General features: G+C 42.6%; 1 protein-coding gene across 3 annotated transcripts in view; it reads right to left on the bottom strand.

The window, feature by feature from the left end:
* The window catches only part of cnot4b (CCR4-NOT transcription complex, subunit 4b), a 71,370-nt gene that overhangs the window by 19,547 nt on the left and 31,891 nt on the right, over positions 1 to 19,932 (bottom strand). For all 3 annotated transcript variants that reach the window (XM_060903295.1, XM_060903294.1, XM_060903296.1), the window contains 8 exons: positions 16,036 to 16,233; positions 5,712 to 5,798; positions 5,413 to 5,514; positions 5,195 to 5,320; positions 4,990 to 5,114; positions 4,516 to 4,719; positions 2,599 to 2,653; positions 2,164 to 2,425 (listed from right to left, as the gene is read on the bottom strand). In XM_060903295.1, the coding sequence (XP_060759278.1) occupies positions 2,164 to 2,425; positions 2,599 to 2,653; positions 4,516 to 4,719; positions 4,990 to 5,114; positions 5,195 to 5,320; positions 5,413 to 5,514; positions 5,712 to 5,798; positions 16,036 to 16,233 (1,159 nt within the window). The remainder of the gene's footprint in view (positions 1 to 2,163; positions 2,426 to 2,598; positions 2,654 to 4,515; positions 4,720 to 4,989; positions 5,115 to 5,194; positions 5,321 to 5,412; positions 5,515 to 5,711; positions 5,799 to 16,035; positions 16,234 to 19,932) is intronic.

The raw sequence follows: 19,932 nt of genomic DNA, 5'->3' as shown, positions 1-19,932 counted from the left end.
GTGCAAAAGCCTTAAGCACCCTAATTCCTTCATACAAGCTTTATTATAGATTTCTATTTTCTTACTTCGACATTATCGAGTCAGTACAAAAACCATTTCAGAGTCCTAAACATTCATTTTCCAGCGCAAAATTAAATGTTGGGGGGGTTGTATCTGAGCAGCACATTAAATAAAAGACCACTTTTCAGATTAAAAAAAAAATAATTAAGGCTACTAGGTTTTGCTGCAAAATTAAGCATCAAGTGTGACAGTCAAAGTGCCCAGAAGAACTGTGGCTGGTTCTGTGTAAAAACCCAAAACACCCCACCCTGTGAGCGACAGTCGTGTGTGTAAATGCCTTGCTGATCAGACCAGTCAGAGGAAAATGACCAGAGTAGATCAAGCTACCAGGCAGGACACAGTAATTCATACAAAATCACTCTCTACAATCATGGTGAGCAGAAAAGCATCTCAGAACTGATAACAACCCTTGCGGTGGATGCACTATAACAGCAGAAGACCACATCAGGTTCCATTCTTGTCAGCCAAGAACTGGAATATGAGGCAATAATGGGCATAGACTCAGTGAAGCCGGTCAGTTGAAACGCGCCTCTTTTTTTCCCCCAGTCTTCAACTGTCCAGTTTTGTTGAGTCTAATGTTGAATAAACTGAATATGAATATTCGGTTATAGGTAATACCATAACTCCAATATTTTATGACCTAAAGTACTTCAGGAGAAAAATATGATTCCATACCTGCCAACCTTGAAAAAATTTTATGAGTACAATTTTACAATTTCATGAGTACCCCCCCCCTCGCATCAATCTCACCCCAACCCGGCGCACATGCGCCCCCACAGACCACAACCAGCAGACCAAAAACACACTTTCAATCCAGTTTTATTGACTGACCTTGGGAACATAGTCCAGTTTTGTAAAACATTCCTATTGATAGACTTTGGGAAACTGCTATTGATGGCTCTTGGGAACTTCCTTCCGTTTTGAAAAGCACAACAAACATTAAATACATGTGCAAATGAAATGAAATTAAACCAGAGTCACTCTTTCAAAATAAATAACACATTAAATTAATACAGTTAGTAAAAAAGGCACTTTCAACACAAAACATGGCATGCACAAATTTCCCATGCAATAGGTTTAGACTTTTGCATTTTTTAACATGTTGGAAGTATATTGCATTAGACAGTAAAAATATTGCATTATACAGTACACTGCAGTATTTTGTAGTATGCCTTTTCCATGTGCAAACTATTGCATTTGCATTCGAAATATTGCATTTACTGCAGTAATACTGTATTTAAAAAAAAGCATTTGATACTGCAGTACCACGCAGATTTTTTCATAAGAGGGATGACCAATTTTCGACTTCACATCATCTGCAGACATTCTAGGCTACCACTGACAGAAGTTACCGACTGCCCTTAAGATATACAACGTGCTACGTTTTGTTGAGCACATCAATAAAGTGGTCCTTATCATAGTGATTCAATGAGAGCGCGAGAGGAATTGTAATCAGGTTTCGTTGGTTACCGCATCGAATATGCGACCTCGAGTGACGGCTTCCAAGTTAAATGAAGAACTAGCCTGTACTGTCGGTGTTGTAAATGCACAAAATAACGGCTAGGAAGCTCGAGTACACGTGAAACACAACCGTTTCTGTTACAAATATAAAAACGACGTCTCTAACCGACGTTTCAATCCCCGACTCGCTCTAGCCACCTGGCTGCACTCAAGTCAGAGACGCGAAGGAGGAAGGGGAGGGGGTGAAGAGGGGCGGGGGGATTGAGCAAAGCGTTCCATTCTGGCTTTGAGTTTTCTCACAGATCAGCGGTATCAACTTCAGCGAGAACTTGACTGAAATGCGAGTTCGGACGATATGCGTACTTTTTAATGTGAAAACGTACAGTCGTACAATGAGGTAAAAATTCGTAGCGGCTATGCAAGATGCATACAGGTTGGCAGGTATGTGATTCGAACTTGTGTTCTAATAATCGATCAGCAAATTACCAAGGACAAGTTTGTTGTTTTTGTTTTTTTAAATTGGAAAAATCCATTTCTACCTACATCTACTTGGGCTCCAAGTGGACATAGGCATACCAAGTGGCACACAGTAGATTTCTAAGGAGAAAACGAATGAGATTTGGATGTGCAGGTCATGCTAACCTGATGTAAACAGGCTCTGTGGTTCAGGAGCGGTGGGCCAGTCTGGATTGCTCTGTGTGGAGCTTGGAAAACCAGGAACACTGCTGCTACTGGGGATGGGGTTCGGGTGTCTGAAGTTGCTGTTGTCAGAGAACAGTGACTGCGACTCGGTGCCTGCCCCCTCGAAAGGTGACCGTGCTGTTAAACCCGCTGTGTTGGCAGACACCACCAGACACGGCTTGGGCAGACCTGGAGGAGGCGACGGCGAGTCACTGCAGGGAATCTGGGTGGAGAGAAAGTGTGTCATCACTAACGGAAATCACACAGGAGGGGAATGAGGAACCAAAAGCAAGTGTTAAAAAAGGCGTCATACACTGGAAATTCTAGACACATGAAGTCAAGAATATTTTTAAACTTTACCAAAAGAAAACCGGGTACTTCTGATCTTGAAATTACCTGTGGTGTCTCTCCGTTTCCTATACTGATGGCTTCTGTTGTTTTTTCACTGGGACTAAAGAGAGAGATATGATTACGCTTGAACAGTGACAGAAATAGTGTGTTACAGTCATGAAGAGAGACCACTTGTAAGATATAATTTGGTGTAATACCCAAAGTTTCCCCCCACAGTTCAAAGATAAATGGTTAGATTAACATGGGGCAGCCATGGCCTTAAGGCAGGGGTGGGCAATTATTTTTTCCATGGGGCCACATGAGAAACAGAAAATTTTGTGGAGGGCCGGACCATAAGGCTGAACTAAATTCTGCAAAATATTAATTGTATTTCTTTATATAAAGCAGTAAATAACATTGTTTTTACAAGCTGCTAAGACTGGTAAGAGTATGGAAAAAACGAGGTTGCCTTACAAAAAATGTCATTTATTCAATCAAATTTCCCAAAACAATGGTTAACAAAATGTGAACGTTTGTACCATTTTTTTTTCAGTCACATTCACCCCAAAACACAATAAAGACATCACAATATTGTCTTTCTACTCCAAATATCAAGCAAGATACATCATATTATAATAATGATGCCCACATTCGTAGTTTAATCACCTCATTTGGTGTTTTTCGCCGGAGATCGGCTCCGGTGCCTGCTGGTGACGTCACACTATGTGATTGGCTGGACCGTTTGAAGGATGACGTACAAGTTTGTGGTTGGTCTGGACAAATTACGGAAGTAGTTATCACGGGATTAGGTTTCGTGGGATTTCATGTCATGTTCATGTCGCACGCATTGCGTTTTTGTTGAACACAACTTCAAAATAAAAGCAATGCACATTCAGTCCATGCATGAGGTAAAATTAGAAAATACGTTTATTTTGTAATTTCTAATTAACCTTACGCGGGCCGGTCAGAATGAACCAAAGGGCCGGATGCGGCCCGCGGGCCGTAAAATGCCCAGGTCTGCCTTAAGGCCTCTGCATGCTCTTGCGACAAGGCTTTCGCAGACAGCTTTTCGCAGACGGGTGTAATTTATCGTTGAGCGGGGAGTAATAGGCGTGCGCGATGTTATTCACCGCCACAACGCAAGGGGGCGCGAAGTCGCGAAATCGCTAGGAGTAGTTGGTGGGTGTGGTTAGTGGAGTGTTTATCCTCCGGTTACTTATAATGACTAGAACTGGAGTCGTATAGATGTACGTACTTCATCAATCAACCGCTCTTCGTGCTGCTCCATCTTCGCTCGTGTTTTTAAAAATGGTGGTCGTGAAAATAAACCAAACCGGGAAAGTAGGGAAGGGGAAGTGCGTGTACAGCGGATGTAGATTGGATCAATCAGAGCCCTCTTGTCTGCGAGGCTTCTGCGGTGGTCACAATCTTTGGGAGGTGCGCGCAGAGCGTCTGCAAAGGTGGGGGGGCTACGCAGACACTGTCTGCGACGCTATCTGCGAGGACTGGGTTGTTAGCATAAATCGGCCTTTAGGTTGGGCTGAAGTGCCCTTGAGCAAGGCACCTAACCCCCGGGCGCTGTAGCATAGCTGCCCACTGCTCTGGGTGTGCGCGCGCGCACTCATTGTTCACTTGTGTCTCGATGTGTGTGTTCACTGCTTCAGATGGGTTAAATGCAGAGGAAGAATTTCACTGGTGTGCTTGAGTGTGACAAATGGAGGCTCCTTCTTCTCATTTTGTTTTTGATAAGTGGACAGATGACCCTATTAAAAGGACCATTTTGGCCGAAGCTATTTTAAGCTTGCCAAGTGGCTGAACAAAATTACTGAAACTTAAAATAAAAAAAAAAATTTTTTGCAATAAAATAAATTGTTCTTTTCAACTCAAATACAGAAATACAGACCGCATAAACAAACAAATGCCCGACTACAGTGATTGCAAAATTTGAATAAAATCTGTGTTCTGCAATTGCCATTTTTGTACCTGGCAGGTTCACAGTTTGAAGAGAAAGGCGAGAGGGCTGGAAGAGGTCTGAGGCTAAGCTCAGAGTCTGGCCCGTCAGGAGTCAAGTGCTCACAGTCTGAGCCTCCATCCAGAGGCGGACTCTTGCGGAGTTCTGGAAGCCCATTGGGCGTCTTTCCCATGGGCTGTAACGATGGCCAAGCATCTTTATTGATATTATTGGAACTATGAAGCAAAACACAGAAGAGACATGAGAATGTTAGGAAGATGAAAGAACAGGAAAAAACAAAGCGACAAAGTGAAAAATAAATAGGACAAAACCTCACTTGTACTAAAAAACAGTACCGTTTAACTGAGTTTCAACAGAAAGTATTAGTGAACGACACAAAACACACACACACACACACACACACACACACACACACACACACACAGTACTGTATATTCTCTGGTAACACTGCTGTATATGATCTAGATAAAATATCTGGCCCAAACCTCTGTACAGAGCCTGATTTGCTTTTTGTCTTTTCCCCAGTCCCAGTGGATGTCTGTAGGAAGTTCGGGTTCATTTTGTAGAGCTCCTGTAAAAGTTTCTGTTCGTATTCTTGATGCTTTCCCGCCTGCAATTAACAAAAACAGTCCACTTTGTATTCAAGTTTCTTTTTAACAATCCAGAGGCTCAAAAATTTACAAACTTTACCTGCATTTCCTCTTTTGTGAAACTGGCTGCCTCATCACCTAGCTCATGTAGATACATGCAGTCCGGTTTGGGACACTGCATGCTTTTTAGAAAGTAACTGCAGTACTTTGTTGTACCTAAAGAGGCCTGCACAGTAAATGAAAGATCAGTTGCTTTGACCAGTATAATAAAACTAGACCTTTAAATGATATAAATCGTCATTTTATGTAGTGGGTTACCTTAAGAGTTCTGCCATCTACTACTACGTTGTTGACACACTGTATAGCTCTAAGGGCATCTTCTGACCGAATATAAGTGACATAGGCACTAGCACTAGGACCCTGAAAGAGATACAGCAAAATGAAATGACAAAATGAAAAAATCACTCAGTTTGGGGAAAATGCTTTAACATTAAATGAAAAGTTCACTGGCCTTCGTGTAAAATGCAAATTTGAGGATCTTTTCCAAATGCATGGTTTAAATTAAAAGGGAACTCCAAGTTATATTTAGCTATAGAGTAAATAATCATAAAGATCACCTGTGAGCCAGCGTATGAAGTGCTGTTATTGATGACCACTTTATGGATCTTCCCAAACTTTCCAAAATATTCTGGCCTCTTTAAGACCTGAAAGGCAATGTGGAAGAAGCGGTCTAGATTACTAAATTTGGCAGAAATAAAATACGCAAAGGCACAAAAAAAAAAAAAAGTTTGCCCTATTGTCAGGTGATCACGAGTTCAAATCCTGATGACAGATGCTGAGAGATCAAGACAGGAACCCTGACTGTGATCTCTGGGTGGGAGGGATGGTGATGCTTTCCTGTTAATCAGCGCAACACGAACCAACTAGGTGTCTGAACTCATTTATATGGACGCTATTAGCACTTGAGTGTTCAGCTGCGACACAGCAGCAGTTGGAAAAGATGTGGTTGCTGGCTTGTGTGTCTTGTAAGAAGCACATCCTCGTCATTATGTGATAGAGGTTTTGTTAGCCTTTTATTTGTGCAAATTAAAATGAACAAAAACTAAACCACTAAGTGAGATCAGAAAACATGCACTATCAAGCCCCTCGTGTTTGTCATTTCATGGACAGTGGGATTTGAGATTCTTTCAAGACTGTAGTCATTTTGAAATCAAGACTAGAGCCTGGATGTTTCTTTTGCCCCTTTTCCACCAAAGCAGTTCCAGGGCTGGTTCGGGGCCAGTGCTTAGTTTGGAACCGGGTTTTCTGTTTCCACTGACAAAGAACTGGCTCTGGGGCCAGAAAAACCGGTTCCAGGCTAGCACCAACTCTCTGCTGGGCCAGAGGAAAGAACCGCTTACATCAGCGGGGGGCGGAGTTGTTAAGACCAACAACAATAACAAGACCATGAAAGGTCGCCATTTTTAAGCGACAAGAAGCAGCAGCTGTACAAACGCGAAGTCATCCATTATTATTATTGTTGCTGCTTCTTCCATGTTGTTTTTGCTTCGATATTCGCGCCAAGGTTTATGCAAACGTAGCGACGTAACTGACGTATACAGCGACGTAACTGACGTATACAACGACGTAACTGACGTGGCTTCCCTTAGCACCGCGAGCTATGGAAAAGCAAACTGGTTCTCAGCTGGCTCGCAAGTTGAACGAGTTGTGAACCAGCACCGGCCCCGAACCAGCCCTGGAACTGATTTGGTGGAAAAGGGGTATCAGTGGCTTTTGTTTATTCAAGGCTGCTCCTTTCTTCATCAGCTTCTCTACCAAGCATCAGGGAATGAACAAAAACTGAATAAGATGAATCAAACTAGAAAGCAAAAAACTTAAAAAACACAACCCTGGGTAAAATTCATCAAATTTAGAAAAGCAAAAAAAAAAAAAAAAGCGCCCAACATTCCCAACTCTGAGCTAGGAGCAGAAAACGCACATTTTATCTTCAAGGTGTTACCGTATACTCAAGGGTTGAATGTGTTACCCAATAGCAAATTCAAGCCTGTCATTTTGCACATACAGGGTTCAGTAGGTGCTAATATAGAAGAACAAGGCTAAAGTGAGAGCATTTTTAGCAGTTTTAGCAATTTAGGGGGAAAAAAAAAAAAAAGACCCGGAAAACTAGTTTACAGTTAAATAAAATGTGCTGTTAAATATGGAGAACCAGAATAAATATTGGCAGGACTTCAGAGTTATGAATGTTTCAAAATCCATGCTCTGGCAACTGTACAAGGAAATATTTTGTTCCACAATGCGTTCTTTCAAGTGGGATTTGTCATCACTCAAGGCACATTAGCATATCAACCCATCAGTTTCTTCAGTGTCTCTGCTTTCTTCTGGAGGTTTTTTTTTTTGGGGGGGCTGTATTTACAGGGAGGGGCTTTGCACTGAGGTCTGCAGGAAGGGAGGAGAGTCTTGAGCTGTTTCTAGCAGAAATGCACAGTGCAGATTTAAGCCGAACTATAAACACCACAAACACATTGCTTCAGTGTGACTGTTTCCTGAGCTCTACACTCCGACTCTCACTCAGTCTATGTACAGGCAGACATGTTAGGACTCTGCTCCACTTCTCACGCTGCATAATTTGTTCTGTGCTTGGAGCTATTCAGGGTGCATGATGTCAGCAGTGATGGCAATTGGGAGACGGAATGAAAGAACATGCAAGAGCAAGGGGGGGGGGGGGGGGGGGGGGGGGGGGGCAAGAGAGATGCGGTCCGTGGGCATGGAGCAGATTGACAGCGGAGGCTGAGTGGAGCTGCAAAATATTCTTATGAAATACAGGACAAATCACTACAGATCTCTCCCCAAGAAGGTTCTTGAATATATTCCTCCCAAATTGTCCCAGCAACTCAGGGTCATAAATATTAAAAGATAATTCAAACATAACCCTACTCATAAATCATAACTTTAATATATTTTCACAAAGACGAGCAGCTGAAGCAGCTTCAAGTAAATTCACGGCATTAGTTGCTGGGTCCAAATAGAATTAAACCATTAAAACAGCAGGTATTTAGTAGGGGTTGACCGATAATCCAAACCAATATTCAACAGCTTTCCGAATACTAGAAGTGTTCTTGTTATGCATTAATGCGTATATTTGATGCAACCACAATTTAAAACTAGATAGATAGAGACTGTTACTTAAGGTCACAGTAATTTCCACTATCTGACCTTTGTCAATTGAAGGTCAAGGAAAAGTTGCGCCCTGCACAAAATAAAACTGACTGAAAAAAATATATATATCATGAGAATTGACAGTTATAAGTGACTGAACCCCCCCCCCCTGCTTTTCATGGATCATTCTGGATCAGCACCGAAAGTCATCTCATTATCTGTAGCCGCTTTATCCTGTTCTACAGGGTCGCAGGCAAGCTGGAGCCTATCCCAGATGACTACGGGCGAAAGGCGGGGTACACCCTGGACAAGTCGCCAGGTCATCACAGGGCCGACACATAGACACAGACAACCATTCACACTCACATTCACACCTACGGTCAATTTAGAGTCACCAGTTAACCTAACCTGCATGTCTTTGGACTGTGGAGGAAACCGGAGCACCTGGAGGAAACCCACGCGGACACGGGGAGAACATGCAAACTCCGCACAGAAAGGCCCTCGCCGGCCACGGGGCTCGAACCCGGACCTTCTTGCTGTGAGGCGACAGCGCTAACCACTACACCACCATGCCACCCAGCATTATATTCAATTGCTTGAAACGTGGAGGATGTATCGAGTACAACCAGCAAACGCTTCTGTAATCAGTGTCCGTGTTCCACACGCAGCGCTACCGAATTGCTATTTGGTGCTTGTGAGAAACTCGAGAATGAAGCAGCACCTGCATTTGCACCACACACATTTAGTAAAGGAACAACGCAGTTGGCAAAAAGCACAACGCACTCCAGTGTGGGAAATGAGGCCGGACTGGCAAACATTTATCGGCAATTTTCGCATTTGTCTGTCTGTATTCTGAAAGCATCAAGCCGGATGGTTGATAAATTTATTCAAATATGTGTCATCTGTATTTCAAAAGCATCAAACCGGATGGCCCATGAAAAATTGTAAAGACATGGGTCTAATCTACTTCTAATTTTCTTCCAAATGTTGCACTGGGCCAATAAATCATGCCTATGACTGGCCGATAGCAGATGCTCTCGATGAATGACAAGTCGCCTCTCATCAGTGAGTCGGACTGCATTCTGGCAGGACACCACATGGCACTTATCAGCTGGGTAGGTAAACCACTAACATTAAAAGAAAATAGACGACGACAGGTTTTGGACCCTGACTAAGTATTTTCCATCATATTTTAACCCTCTGGGGTCGAGAGCTTCACCAGTGAAGCTTGGCAGATTTAGAATGAGTAGGTCATGTGTTTAGATCTTCATGCGTTTTATCATACAAGAATGATAAAACATACTGACAAACTTTATACTTTACACTTTAGGTGCCCAGTGACAAATATATATTTTTTAAATTACCTACACTACCATTCAAAAGTTTGGGGTCACCCAGACAATTTTGTGTTTTTCATGAAAAGTCACACTTTTATTTGTAAAATTAATAGAAAATATAGTCGAGACATTTTTCTGGCCATTTTGAGCATTTAATCGACCCCACAAATGTGATGCTCCAGAAACTCGATCTGCTCAAAGGAAGGTCAGTTTTATAGCTTCTCTAAAGAGCTCAACTGTTTTCAGCTTTGCTAACATGATTGTACAAGGGTTTTCTAATCATCCATTAGCCTTCTGAGGCAATGAGCAAACACATTCAGTGCGTTTACATGCACATCCAAATCGAGCTGCTGTCGGTAATCGAGCTAAGGGTCCCAGCAGGGGTGCCAGAGAAATCCAATCCTACATGCACACAAGGAAATCGAGCTATTGTGTGAGGTACATTGTGCACCCGAGCCACAGGTGGCGCTACACGCCCCATCGTGTTGGTACACTTCCGGTTGTCGTCATGAAGAGCTATTCAAGAGTATAAACAAAGTTATCAGCAGTGTTGCCAGATACTGCTGACATTTTCCAGCCCAAAACATGTTCAAATCCCCCAAAAATGCACTTAAAACCGCCCAATCTGGCAACACTGGCAGTTCCGTGTTCACAAGTTCTGTGCTCAAGCTGTTAGGCTTGCTCTAACAGACTGTATGGCTACAAACTGTCCTGCGCAGACCACTGTTTTGTAAGACAACTTATTTTGCACAATTGTATATTTTTCTAAAGTCCATTTTTTGCTTACAAAAAAATATTTTTTTTTGCTTACAATTTAACTTGTGTCTTAATAAACACACAAAGTTCAATTGTTTTGTTTTTATTGACATTCTTCAGATGTTGGACATGTGTGTGTGTGTGTGTGTGTGTGTGTGTGTGTGTGTGTGTATACATACACACACAAATACAATGACTTGTTTATGTACACAATTCACAGCTATGCAACAGCTGTATTTGGTGATACAGTAAGTGAGCTAAATTTTAACAGTGCAAACAATGCCACAAAAAGAAAAGATTCATGCCGTTGTCATGCCAACCGAGGCTGTTGTGTTTCCCGCTTGTGGTCTCGTCACTTCCGGAAGGGGCAGTGCTGAAGTAAGCGGCTCGAATACGTAGCTCAATAGGGTTTACATGCACTAAGTAGCTCGGCAGAAATCGCATAATCTAGGTCGCGTAGCTCGATTCCGAGAAATCAAGTTCGGTTCAATTTCAGCCGAATTAAGGTGTATACATGGCATTTTGAACTTCGATTTCAGTCGAGCAACGGCAGAAATTCGATTCTCTCTATGTGCATGTAAACGCACTGATTGTACCATTAGAACACTGGAGTGATAGTTGCTGGAAATGGGCCTCTATGGACCCTTTTCACGTGACGTCACGACAAACGCGGCCGCCATTTTGGACATGTACTACCAGTAGTTTACCACAGCCAACATTGAGGAACGGCAGCAAAGAAAGTGTTTATTTTCAGCAAGACTTCCATCATGCCACTATATTGTTGTGCACCTGGATGTAGTAACCATCAACAAACAAGGCAAGGGTTATCATTTTATCGGATCCCGGTAGATGCTGACCGACGGAGAAGATGGATAGTGGCATACCAACGCTTGTGTAGTGACCACTTTGTTGGAGGTAAGACGAATAAAATTAGCCAGAAAAGGTGTTACATTGCTGTTAACATTCCATTCTAGTTTACTGTAATTATGATCTGGCAGCTATTTACACCGGAGCCAGTGTAAATAGCTGCCGGAGCCAACGTCCGAGGTTCCGGAGCGCGCTAGCTCGTGGCCGGCCGGAGCGCGCTCCGGCAAGCTCGGACGTTGGCTCCGGCAGCTATTTACACTGGATCCGGTGTAAATAGCTGCCAGATCATAATTACAGTAAACTAGTAAATACAGTTTTCTGCATCTCGCTCCTTTTTCTTTTATGTTTGTCGCCTTCCTCACATTCAAACCGATTCGAGCCGAAGTCCACTACATGTCCAAAATGGCGGTCGCGTTTACGAAGCTCACGTGACTGAAAAGGGTCTAGACACCTATGGAGATATTGAACCAAAAACCAGACATTTGCAGCTAGAATAGTCATTTACCACATTAGCAATGTATAGAGTGTATTTCTGATTAGTTTAAAGTGATCTTCATTGAAAAGAACAGTGCTTTTCTTTCAAAAATAAGGACATTTCAAAGTGACCCCAAACTTTTGAACGGTAGTGTAAATTAAATGAAACATAAAACTTCTTACCTTACTCAGTCACACCAGAGTCGGAGCGCTACGCGCCCACATACTCATTCATAAAAGACTATTCACATGGTAATGGCACGATAATCACTTTCACGCTTTAGGTTTCGATTGGTTTCTCTTTCGCGGTGTTTTCTTCTAAAGTTCCAGTCCAGCAGATTTCAGTCTGAATGCCAAATGATATTCCCGTGTCTAGTTTTAAGTCATTTTGTTAAAGTTAACTGGAATCTCGTACTCAAAATTTTAACTCGTGTAAGAAGAGTTAAATGTTAAAGGACTAAATTTCTTATACTTATTATCAACATAGTATAAAAATAGTCATTGTTGACAATGTTTGTGTATTATTACAGTACCTATATACGAGTACCAGCAAGTTGTCGCCAACTGGAACATCCTTGCCCCTCATATTTTTTTTCTAGACATGGAACGAACCTGCTACTGTTTTCTTGGGTATAACTTTAACCTCCTAGGGGTTAGCGGTCACATGCGTGGACAGCACTTTATGGAAATTCGGAACAAGAATCCACATATGTGGACATACTTTTTCTCTAAAAGTACATCTTATCAAAAGATGATGCTTAGTTTTTATTCTAATCAGGTTCTAATAAGCCCAAATAGCAAAGAGAAATAAAAAATGCATGTAAAAAAACAGCTTGGGCCTTAGGAGGTTAAGCATGTTTTTCCTCAATCTACTGACATTTTCTTATAAATTATATTCAATTTGTCGTGCAATTAGCAACTAATGTCTCATGTAATTTAACCTTTGAGGATCACAAAAATGTGCCTGAAAATAGCTGAGAAGCCATCTCCAGCCCTTCTGCTTCTGGGGCCCCAAGATGGACCCCGGACCCCCAGCTGCATTGTTCCAGGCCTTTGGCTCATCATTCAGACAGGCTGAAATTTGGACATTTCAGACTCGTCGGTCCTGTGACAGTCTGCTTAAAATTCCTTATTTCCCACACTGCACTCCGTCACATACCTTCACTCACTCACACCTTGAGATGACCAGTGTCATCAGTATTCTTTCCACACAGTTTTTTTTTTTAAATAAAGTGCTCTAATATTAAAAACATTATGTTCATTTAAATACGTCAGTTGTGAGTAAGAATTGAATTCTTGTAAATTTTCAAACTACAAACACTTATGGTAAATGAATGTCAGCCCCAAATATCCATTATCTGTGTCCTTGATTACTAATAATTGGTATCCATATCAGCCCAAGGAAGGAAAGGAAAACCCCTATTATTTCATCCTGTCTGCAAATTTTCTGCTTCTGGCTGAGAGTACGTTGTGCGCATTCTGGCTGCTGCTTCTCACCGGAGCTTGCTTTTTTAAAATTAATTAATTAATTAATTATTTTTTTGTGTAGTTTGATGTTTTTGTCCGCCGGTTGTGGTGTAGCTCCGGACCCAGTTTTGGGCGTCGGTTCCCTCCAGGCCTTGGTTCGCCGTGGGTGATGCTTGTGCTCCTAGCTACGGACTGCAGTAAGCTCGTTGCTCATTTTAACATCATGGCTGTCCGTCCTTTAGTGCTTGGCGTGATGTTCCGAGCGATGTTGCTCGGTAGCATCACGGCAGCTGTGTAGGCAGCATGGTTCATACCACCGCTCTGTGTGGCAGTGCGTCTGTGCTTGCTTTGTGAATCCATGGCGTGATGTTGCCCGGCCGCACTGCGGCGGCTGTGCTGGCGGTGTGGGACTTTTCGTGCACCTTTTGGTGGGACTGTGGCTGCTACACCATTGGAATGACTTCCTGACCTCTATCTGGTGGACTGACTTTTTTTTTTTCCCCCCCTCTCCTCACTCACTCACACTCACTATCCGTTTACGTCATTATGTTCCACCTGGGGGCGGGTATGACGTTGCATGTGAGTATTCACAGCCTTCTTCCAGGCAACCCGGTCAGTGGCCACTTCCGGGGACAGATGGAATGTCTTCAGGTCGTCAGCGACCACCTTGGCCCACGTCTTCCTGGGTCTGCCTCTTCTCCTGGTGCCAGCGACCTCCAACTTCTCAATGGCTGATATTGGGCCAGATGCTCTTTTGGTGTGGCCAAACCACCGAAGCCGTCCACGGCGAAGTGTGGCTTCAAGGGGGACAATTTCAAGTTTGTCCCAGATACTTGGGCTGGCTTCATCATTGGGGTTCAGGCCACACATCCACCTCAACATAGCCCGCTCATTCCTTTCAAGTATTGACAGGTCAACCTTTTTAGGGGCCCAGCACTCACTTGCGTAGAGCAGGGCACCCCTGACACAGCTACCATAGACTCTACCCCTTGTTCTGAGCGATAAACTCTTGCATGTCAGCAAAGGGAGCAGCTCCCTGAACTTTCCCCAAGCAGCTCTTACTCTTGCTATTATGGCAGCTTCACAGCCACCACCAGCACAGATGGTATCGCCAAGATAGCGGAAGGAATCTACTACTTCAAGGTGTTGCTCGTTCACCATAACAATCACACGGTCTGCCATCGATTGGGCGAGCTGTACCCCGACATCTGCTACATCTGAACAAGGGATCCGGTGTTAGTCTGCCAGATATGTTGCTGCATTTTTTAAAATTACCTCCTGTAATTGTAAAGTGACCTTGGGTTTTGAGAAAGGCGCTATATAAATTGAACTTAATATTATTTATTAAAACTACTTCCTTTTTTGCCGTTAATAATTCAGATAGCATTTATGAGCATTGTGGTGTGGAACCAAGTCCTTCGTAAGAGGCTACGATCAACATTTTTAACATTTTGAATTGTGTGCCTCTGAACAACACATTGCCTAATGTATTGTTTTGCTTATTTTGTTTACCGTATTTTTCGGACTATAAGTCGCACTTTTTTTCATGGTTCGGCTGGCCATGCGACTTATACTCCGGTGCGACATATATATATGTTGTTGTTTTTTTTTCACCGCGGAATAACTGGAGCTGATGCTGAGTCTGACGACAGCCACGCAGAAGAAGAGGAAACGGCGCTTCATCTGCCGCTGGAGTTGGCAGAGTTGTTCAGAAGCGACACCGAGGATGAGGAATTCAATGGATTTGCTGATTTGGAGTGAAATCATCAGCTTGATAAACTTGATTGACCTGTGTTTTATTATTAATGATAGGCCTATAGTTATTTAAATAAGTTATGTAGTGATTTTAGGCAGTGCTTAATTTGTGAAGTGGGAGGTCCCAGAACGCAGGAGGTGGGTGGGTCCGGCGACTCAAAAAAAAAAAAAAAGGCGGGGGATGGTTTACTATAACTTTACGCACATGCGCTTATTGTGTGAGTAAAATAATAATAATAATAATAATAATAGACATTATGATCTTAGAAAACGCTTTAGTGACAAACAGTTACAGACAGTAATATGTCGTGATATTATATTATAAAATATTAATTTTTATTAGTCTATATATTAAATTATATATTACATTTATCTTCTAAAATAACAGACTGTACTCATCACAACCGGTTTATTTCACCATTGGTGATCAGATCACACAAGACATGAGTTAAATGACTCATTTTAAGGATTTAAGTAGGGGATTTAAAAGCAGCAGTTGTTTTTTTTTTCACTAGACGGTTGTTTTTACTACCGTACCTGTCTTTGGAGATGATATACCTATAGCCTACTTGACCTCTGATTTGATGAAATAAAATTCGACAAAAATGAAGAATGACACTCCTCGATGATGACTACAGCTTTAATAACACAGATGAAAGAGCCATGGGGCGATAATAAGCCCTACCGGTAAAAATATTCTAAAAGCAAACTGATTAATGCATCAGTAATAGGCTACTAATATTAGTTATAATAATAATAATAATAATAATAATAATAATAATATAGGCTATTAGTAATAACGATAGTGATAGTATTAAAGATAGTAGTAGATATTTAAAATAATCAAACTAGGCTACTTACAGGGCAAAGGGCGCGTTATCACTGCTCAGCTGTTCGTTTATTAAATAAACAATGCAGTCGCGCAGTAACCACGCGCCGCTTATCAGATACAATCACAGATTCTATGGATAGAATAACCCTTCAAAAAAGTGCGACTTATCGTCCGGTGCGACGTATATATGTTTTTTTCGTCTTCATAATGCATTTTTTGGCTGATGCGACTTAAACTCCGGAGCGACGTATAGTCCGGAAAATACGGTAATTACACACACACACTGCATGTCATCACCTCTGGGTCAGCGAGCCTCTGCGATAGCCCCACCACAAACACCAGGTTCCTCTGGACGACGCGCACACTGGCCAGGTGTTTGCGGTTCTCTGTGATCTTCTGCTTGCGCTCGTTCTGCTTCTGCTTCTTCTCGTTCTTTATCCTCTGCAGCTCTTCCTGAGACAGAGGTTTGTATACAGCTGGGTCTTCTGGATAGGGCTACAACACAGAGAACACAATTACACTCAGAGTGCAGTGCGTTAGGTTAAAATCATTACATCACCTGACCAACATCCAAAAACCTTGTTTGGTGTTCATATCATACTATTCTCTATAAGAGCTTTATGTACACGCTAGTGAGATTTTAGTGAGTGGACACTCTGGGAATGTCATTTATTAATATCACTGGATGGTGGTAAAGAGAATGTTGGAACTAGAGGTCTGTGCGGGACAGAATTTTCAGTCCTGCTCCCGCCCGCTCCCGCATTGTGCAGTCCCACAAAGAATTATGATTTTCAGTCCCGCTCCCGCCTAGCCTGGGAAATCCCATGCTGCTTTGCACAATCGTTCCGATCTGAAAAGACAGCATGGAAACTATGGTCTAAAGCATAGGTGGCCAACCCGCGGCTCGCGAGCCGCATGCGGCTCTTTGCCTGGTGTCATGCGGCTCTCACCTTCACATCCAAGTTGGTGTTCGTTTGTGGTTTTATGTGCGTTTTCGCTTCACTGCAGTTAATTACGGTTATTTTATTAAAGGTGCTTCGCTTGGTTTCATTACGGTATTTTCACATCATGACAAATGCGCAGGTGCGTGAGATGATATGCTAAATTTCAGATCTCAAAATGGCAGGGAAAAAATGCACTTCAAAAAGAAAATATGAAGATGAAAACAGGATGTTTTTAACAGAGTGGGAGGATTTATATTTTTTCGTTGAACGTTATGGCAAGCCATTCTGCCTTCTATGTCAGTCGTCATTGTCGCATTTCAAGGCTTCAAATCTTCAGCGTCACTTCAGCTCACTACATGCTAAAATCGACCAGGACTTTCCGAAAGAGAGTGAACTTCGTAAACACAAGTTAATCACGTTAAAAAGTCAATCACAAAAGCAGGTACAGCTCTTCAAAAAAAATTACAAAACAATCAGAGACAGTAACACATGCATCATATAAACTGGCTTGGAACATTGCTCGGGCTAAAAAGCCATACAATGAAGGGGAGTTCGTTAAAAAATGCATAACTGACGCTGTTGAAATCTTGTGTCCTGAAAACGACCAACTAAAACGCATGGCATCGGACCTCCAACTGTCCCGCCACACGGTAGAGCACAGAATATATACTGAGAGTATACTGTAAGTGTAAATTGTCATGAGAACACAGAACACATTGAATGAGAAGGTGTGTCCAAACTTTTGCCATGTAGTGTAGTTTTTAACAGTGTGTGAGAATTTATATTTTTTTGTTGAACGTTATGGCAAGCCATTCTGCCTTCTATGTCAGTTGTCATTGTCGCATTTCAAGGGTTCAAATCTTCAGCGTCTCTTCACTCCCTTTTGGAAACTCCTGGTCGATTTTAGCATGTAGTGAGCTGAACTTCGTAAGCACAAGGCTTGGGATATGCGCTGGGCCTGCAAGCCTGAGTAATGGGTGAGTTCTTGTGGATTTAACTGTGTGTGTGAGTTTCATACCATCCCTGCTGCTGAGGCTTGGAATACGCGCTGGGCGCGCAAGCCTGAGTAGTGGGTGAGTGCTCATTCAGTTTTGATGCCTTGAGTGAGAGTAGAGTATACTGTAAGTGTAAATAGTCATGAGAACACAGAACACATTGAATGAGAAGGTGTGTCCAAACTTTTGGCATGTAGTGTATATACATTATGTATTTGTTCATTTGTTTTCCAGTTATCAATTTGTGTGTGCGTGTGTGTTCTTCTTTCAAAAATTTGAGCATTGTATTATATTTTATCTATATTTGCACTTGCACTGTTCCCAGTGCCTATGGAGCTTGTACTGTTTGAGGAAATCAAATTAGCACTTTGTAATTTCCATTTTCCGACTGACTGTATTTATTTGAATACTTATTTATTTGAATGCAGGTCTTGTGCAGGTCATGCAATTGAGAATTCAAGCTGAATCAAAATGGCTTTTGCATTTTCGATGTTAAACAGGTAACTCCAAAATGCACTAGAATACAGGAAATTGCATCTAAGAAATCCAAAATTTTTCTGGGGAGGCCCCCCGGAACCCCCCCAATGGGGGGAATCCCCACATGTAAACAATGTCTGCCTTTGTGCCCCACCTACAATTTTCTTCACCAGTCGTCACTGTTGAAAATGACTGGCCTGTGGTCTTGGTACTGCAGTAAATGTATCATTATCATGTTGGTGTGGGGCATTAGTTAAGTTGGAGTGTGACATCAATGTGGCTGTGTGTGTGTGTCCGCGCGCGCAGAAGGAAGGGTAATATTTGTGCCCATGTTCATGTGCCGATGTGGCTCTTTGCCGTAACACAGTAAGAATTGTGGCTCTTGGGCTCCGACTGGTTGGCCACCCCTGGTCTAAAGGCTCGCCTGAGTTAGGGAGCCAATCAGAGAGTGGGGAGGGGTGGAAAGACGGTGACGCGTACTACTCGACAAACGGAAGCTTGTAGTTTATTTGGGACTGTTTACGGATCACATTTAACATGGCGGCGAGCGATACGAACCAAACTTTCGATCAAGCTTTAGACACTGTTCTGAATAGTTTAGAGCGAAAGTTTGTTTTAAAAAACCTCTTCGTCTTCTTCGTCGCTCTAACTATGTCACCGGGTACAACTGCCATGATTGGCCATGGGCTACGTATACGCCAAATGATAGACATTCGCAACGTCCAATAAACGGCCGTTGACAATCGTAAACCACACCTCCCCTACGAGAAATTCAATAGGCGGATTCCAGACCATATTTCACTTGTGATATGGTCTGGTGTTAACCAGACTAGCCCGCGCCTGCCATATTTTGTCCCGCTCCCGCCTGCAAATCCCGCATGATGCAGACGTTCGCGTTATTTCTCACGAAAGTTCTTGTCATTGGCTTGGGGAATTAAACATGCTGAGCTTAGCTGAGCTCTCCACTGACCGATCCTTCACCAAGCGCACGTAGCGAGGGTGCGCGTTGCCAGGCGGCATGCGCAGCTGAGGCTTTACAGAGATACCCAACACACCTACCAAAATCTACAGTGGATATTAAGAATATTGTACATTGCACATAGCTTATATGTCACTCCTCACATTTACATTCTAGGAAATACAAGTAGGCCTATAAGAAATTAATATAATTTAAAGACAGCGTGATGGTGCCCCGCCCCCTACTTTGAGTGGAATTGAGCATAAATATCTACAGCTCACGTTCAGGGGTGCGTTTCCCAAACACGCAAATGTACCTCTTTTTAAAGCAGCACTTACTTCTGAAGCACTGTGAGCTTCACGAGAGCAGCTCTGCTCTTCTGCCATGATCGGAGATCTCAAACACGGAAGAGCGGAAAGGAATCGGAAACGTACGCGAGATTAGACCGCATCCGCAAATTTAGACATCTTAAAATGTTTTTATTAATGCCAAATAAAATATCCAGCACAAATTATATATGATAGACATAAATTAATTTATACATTTTATTTTAAACACGTTTTTAGTTAGCGGGACTGCAGCTTATCACCTCTCCCGCCCGCTCCCGCATTGTGCGCTCCCCCTCCCGCCCGCAATGAGCTTTCAAAATTTGTCCCGCGCCGCACTGCTTTGCGTCGGGTCCCGCGGGAGTCCCACGGGAGTGCAGGGCTCTAGTTGGAACTTCAGTTTTCCTGCCACTTATTCTTAGAGAGCTCCAGAGCACTGAAATAATGAAAATCACTAGACGCCTGAGGCAACAGTGTGCAAATTATTCTTTCAA

Source organism: Neoarius graeffei, chromosome 21 (assembly GCF_027579695.1).
Source record: "Neoarius graeffei isolate fNeoGra1 chromosome 21, fNeoGra1.pri, whole genome shotgun sequence".
Lineage (NCBI taxonomy): Eukaryota > Metazoa > Chordata > Actinopteri > Siluriformes > Ariidae > Neoarius > Neoarius graeffei.
The sequence above is the reverse complement of the archived record's forward strand: the minus strand, read 5'-3'. Positions and strand labels throughout refer to the sequence as shown.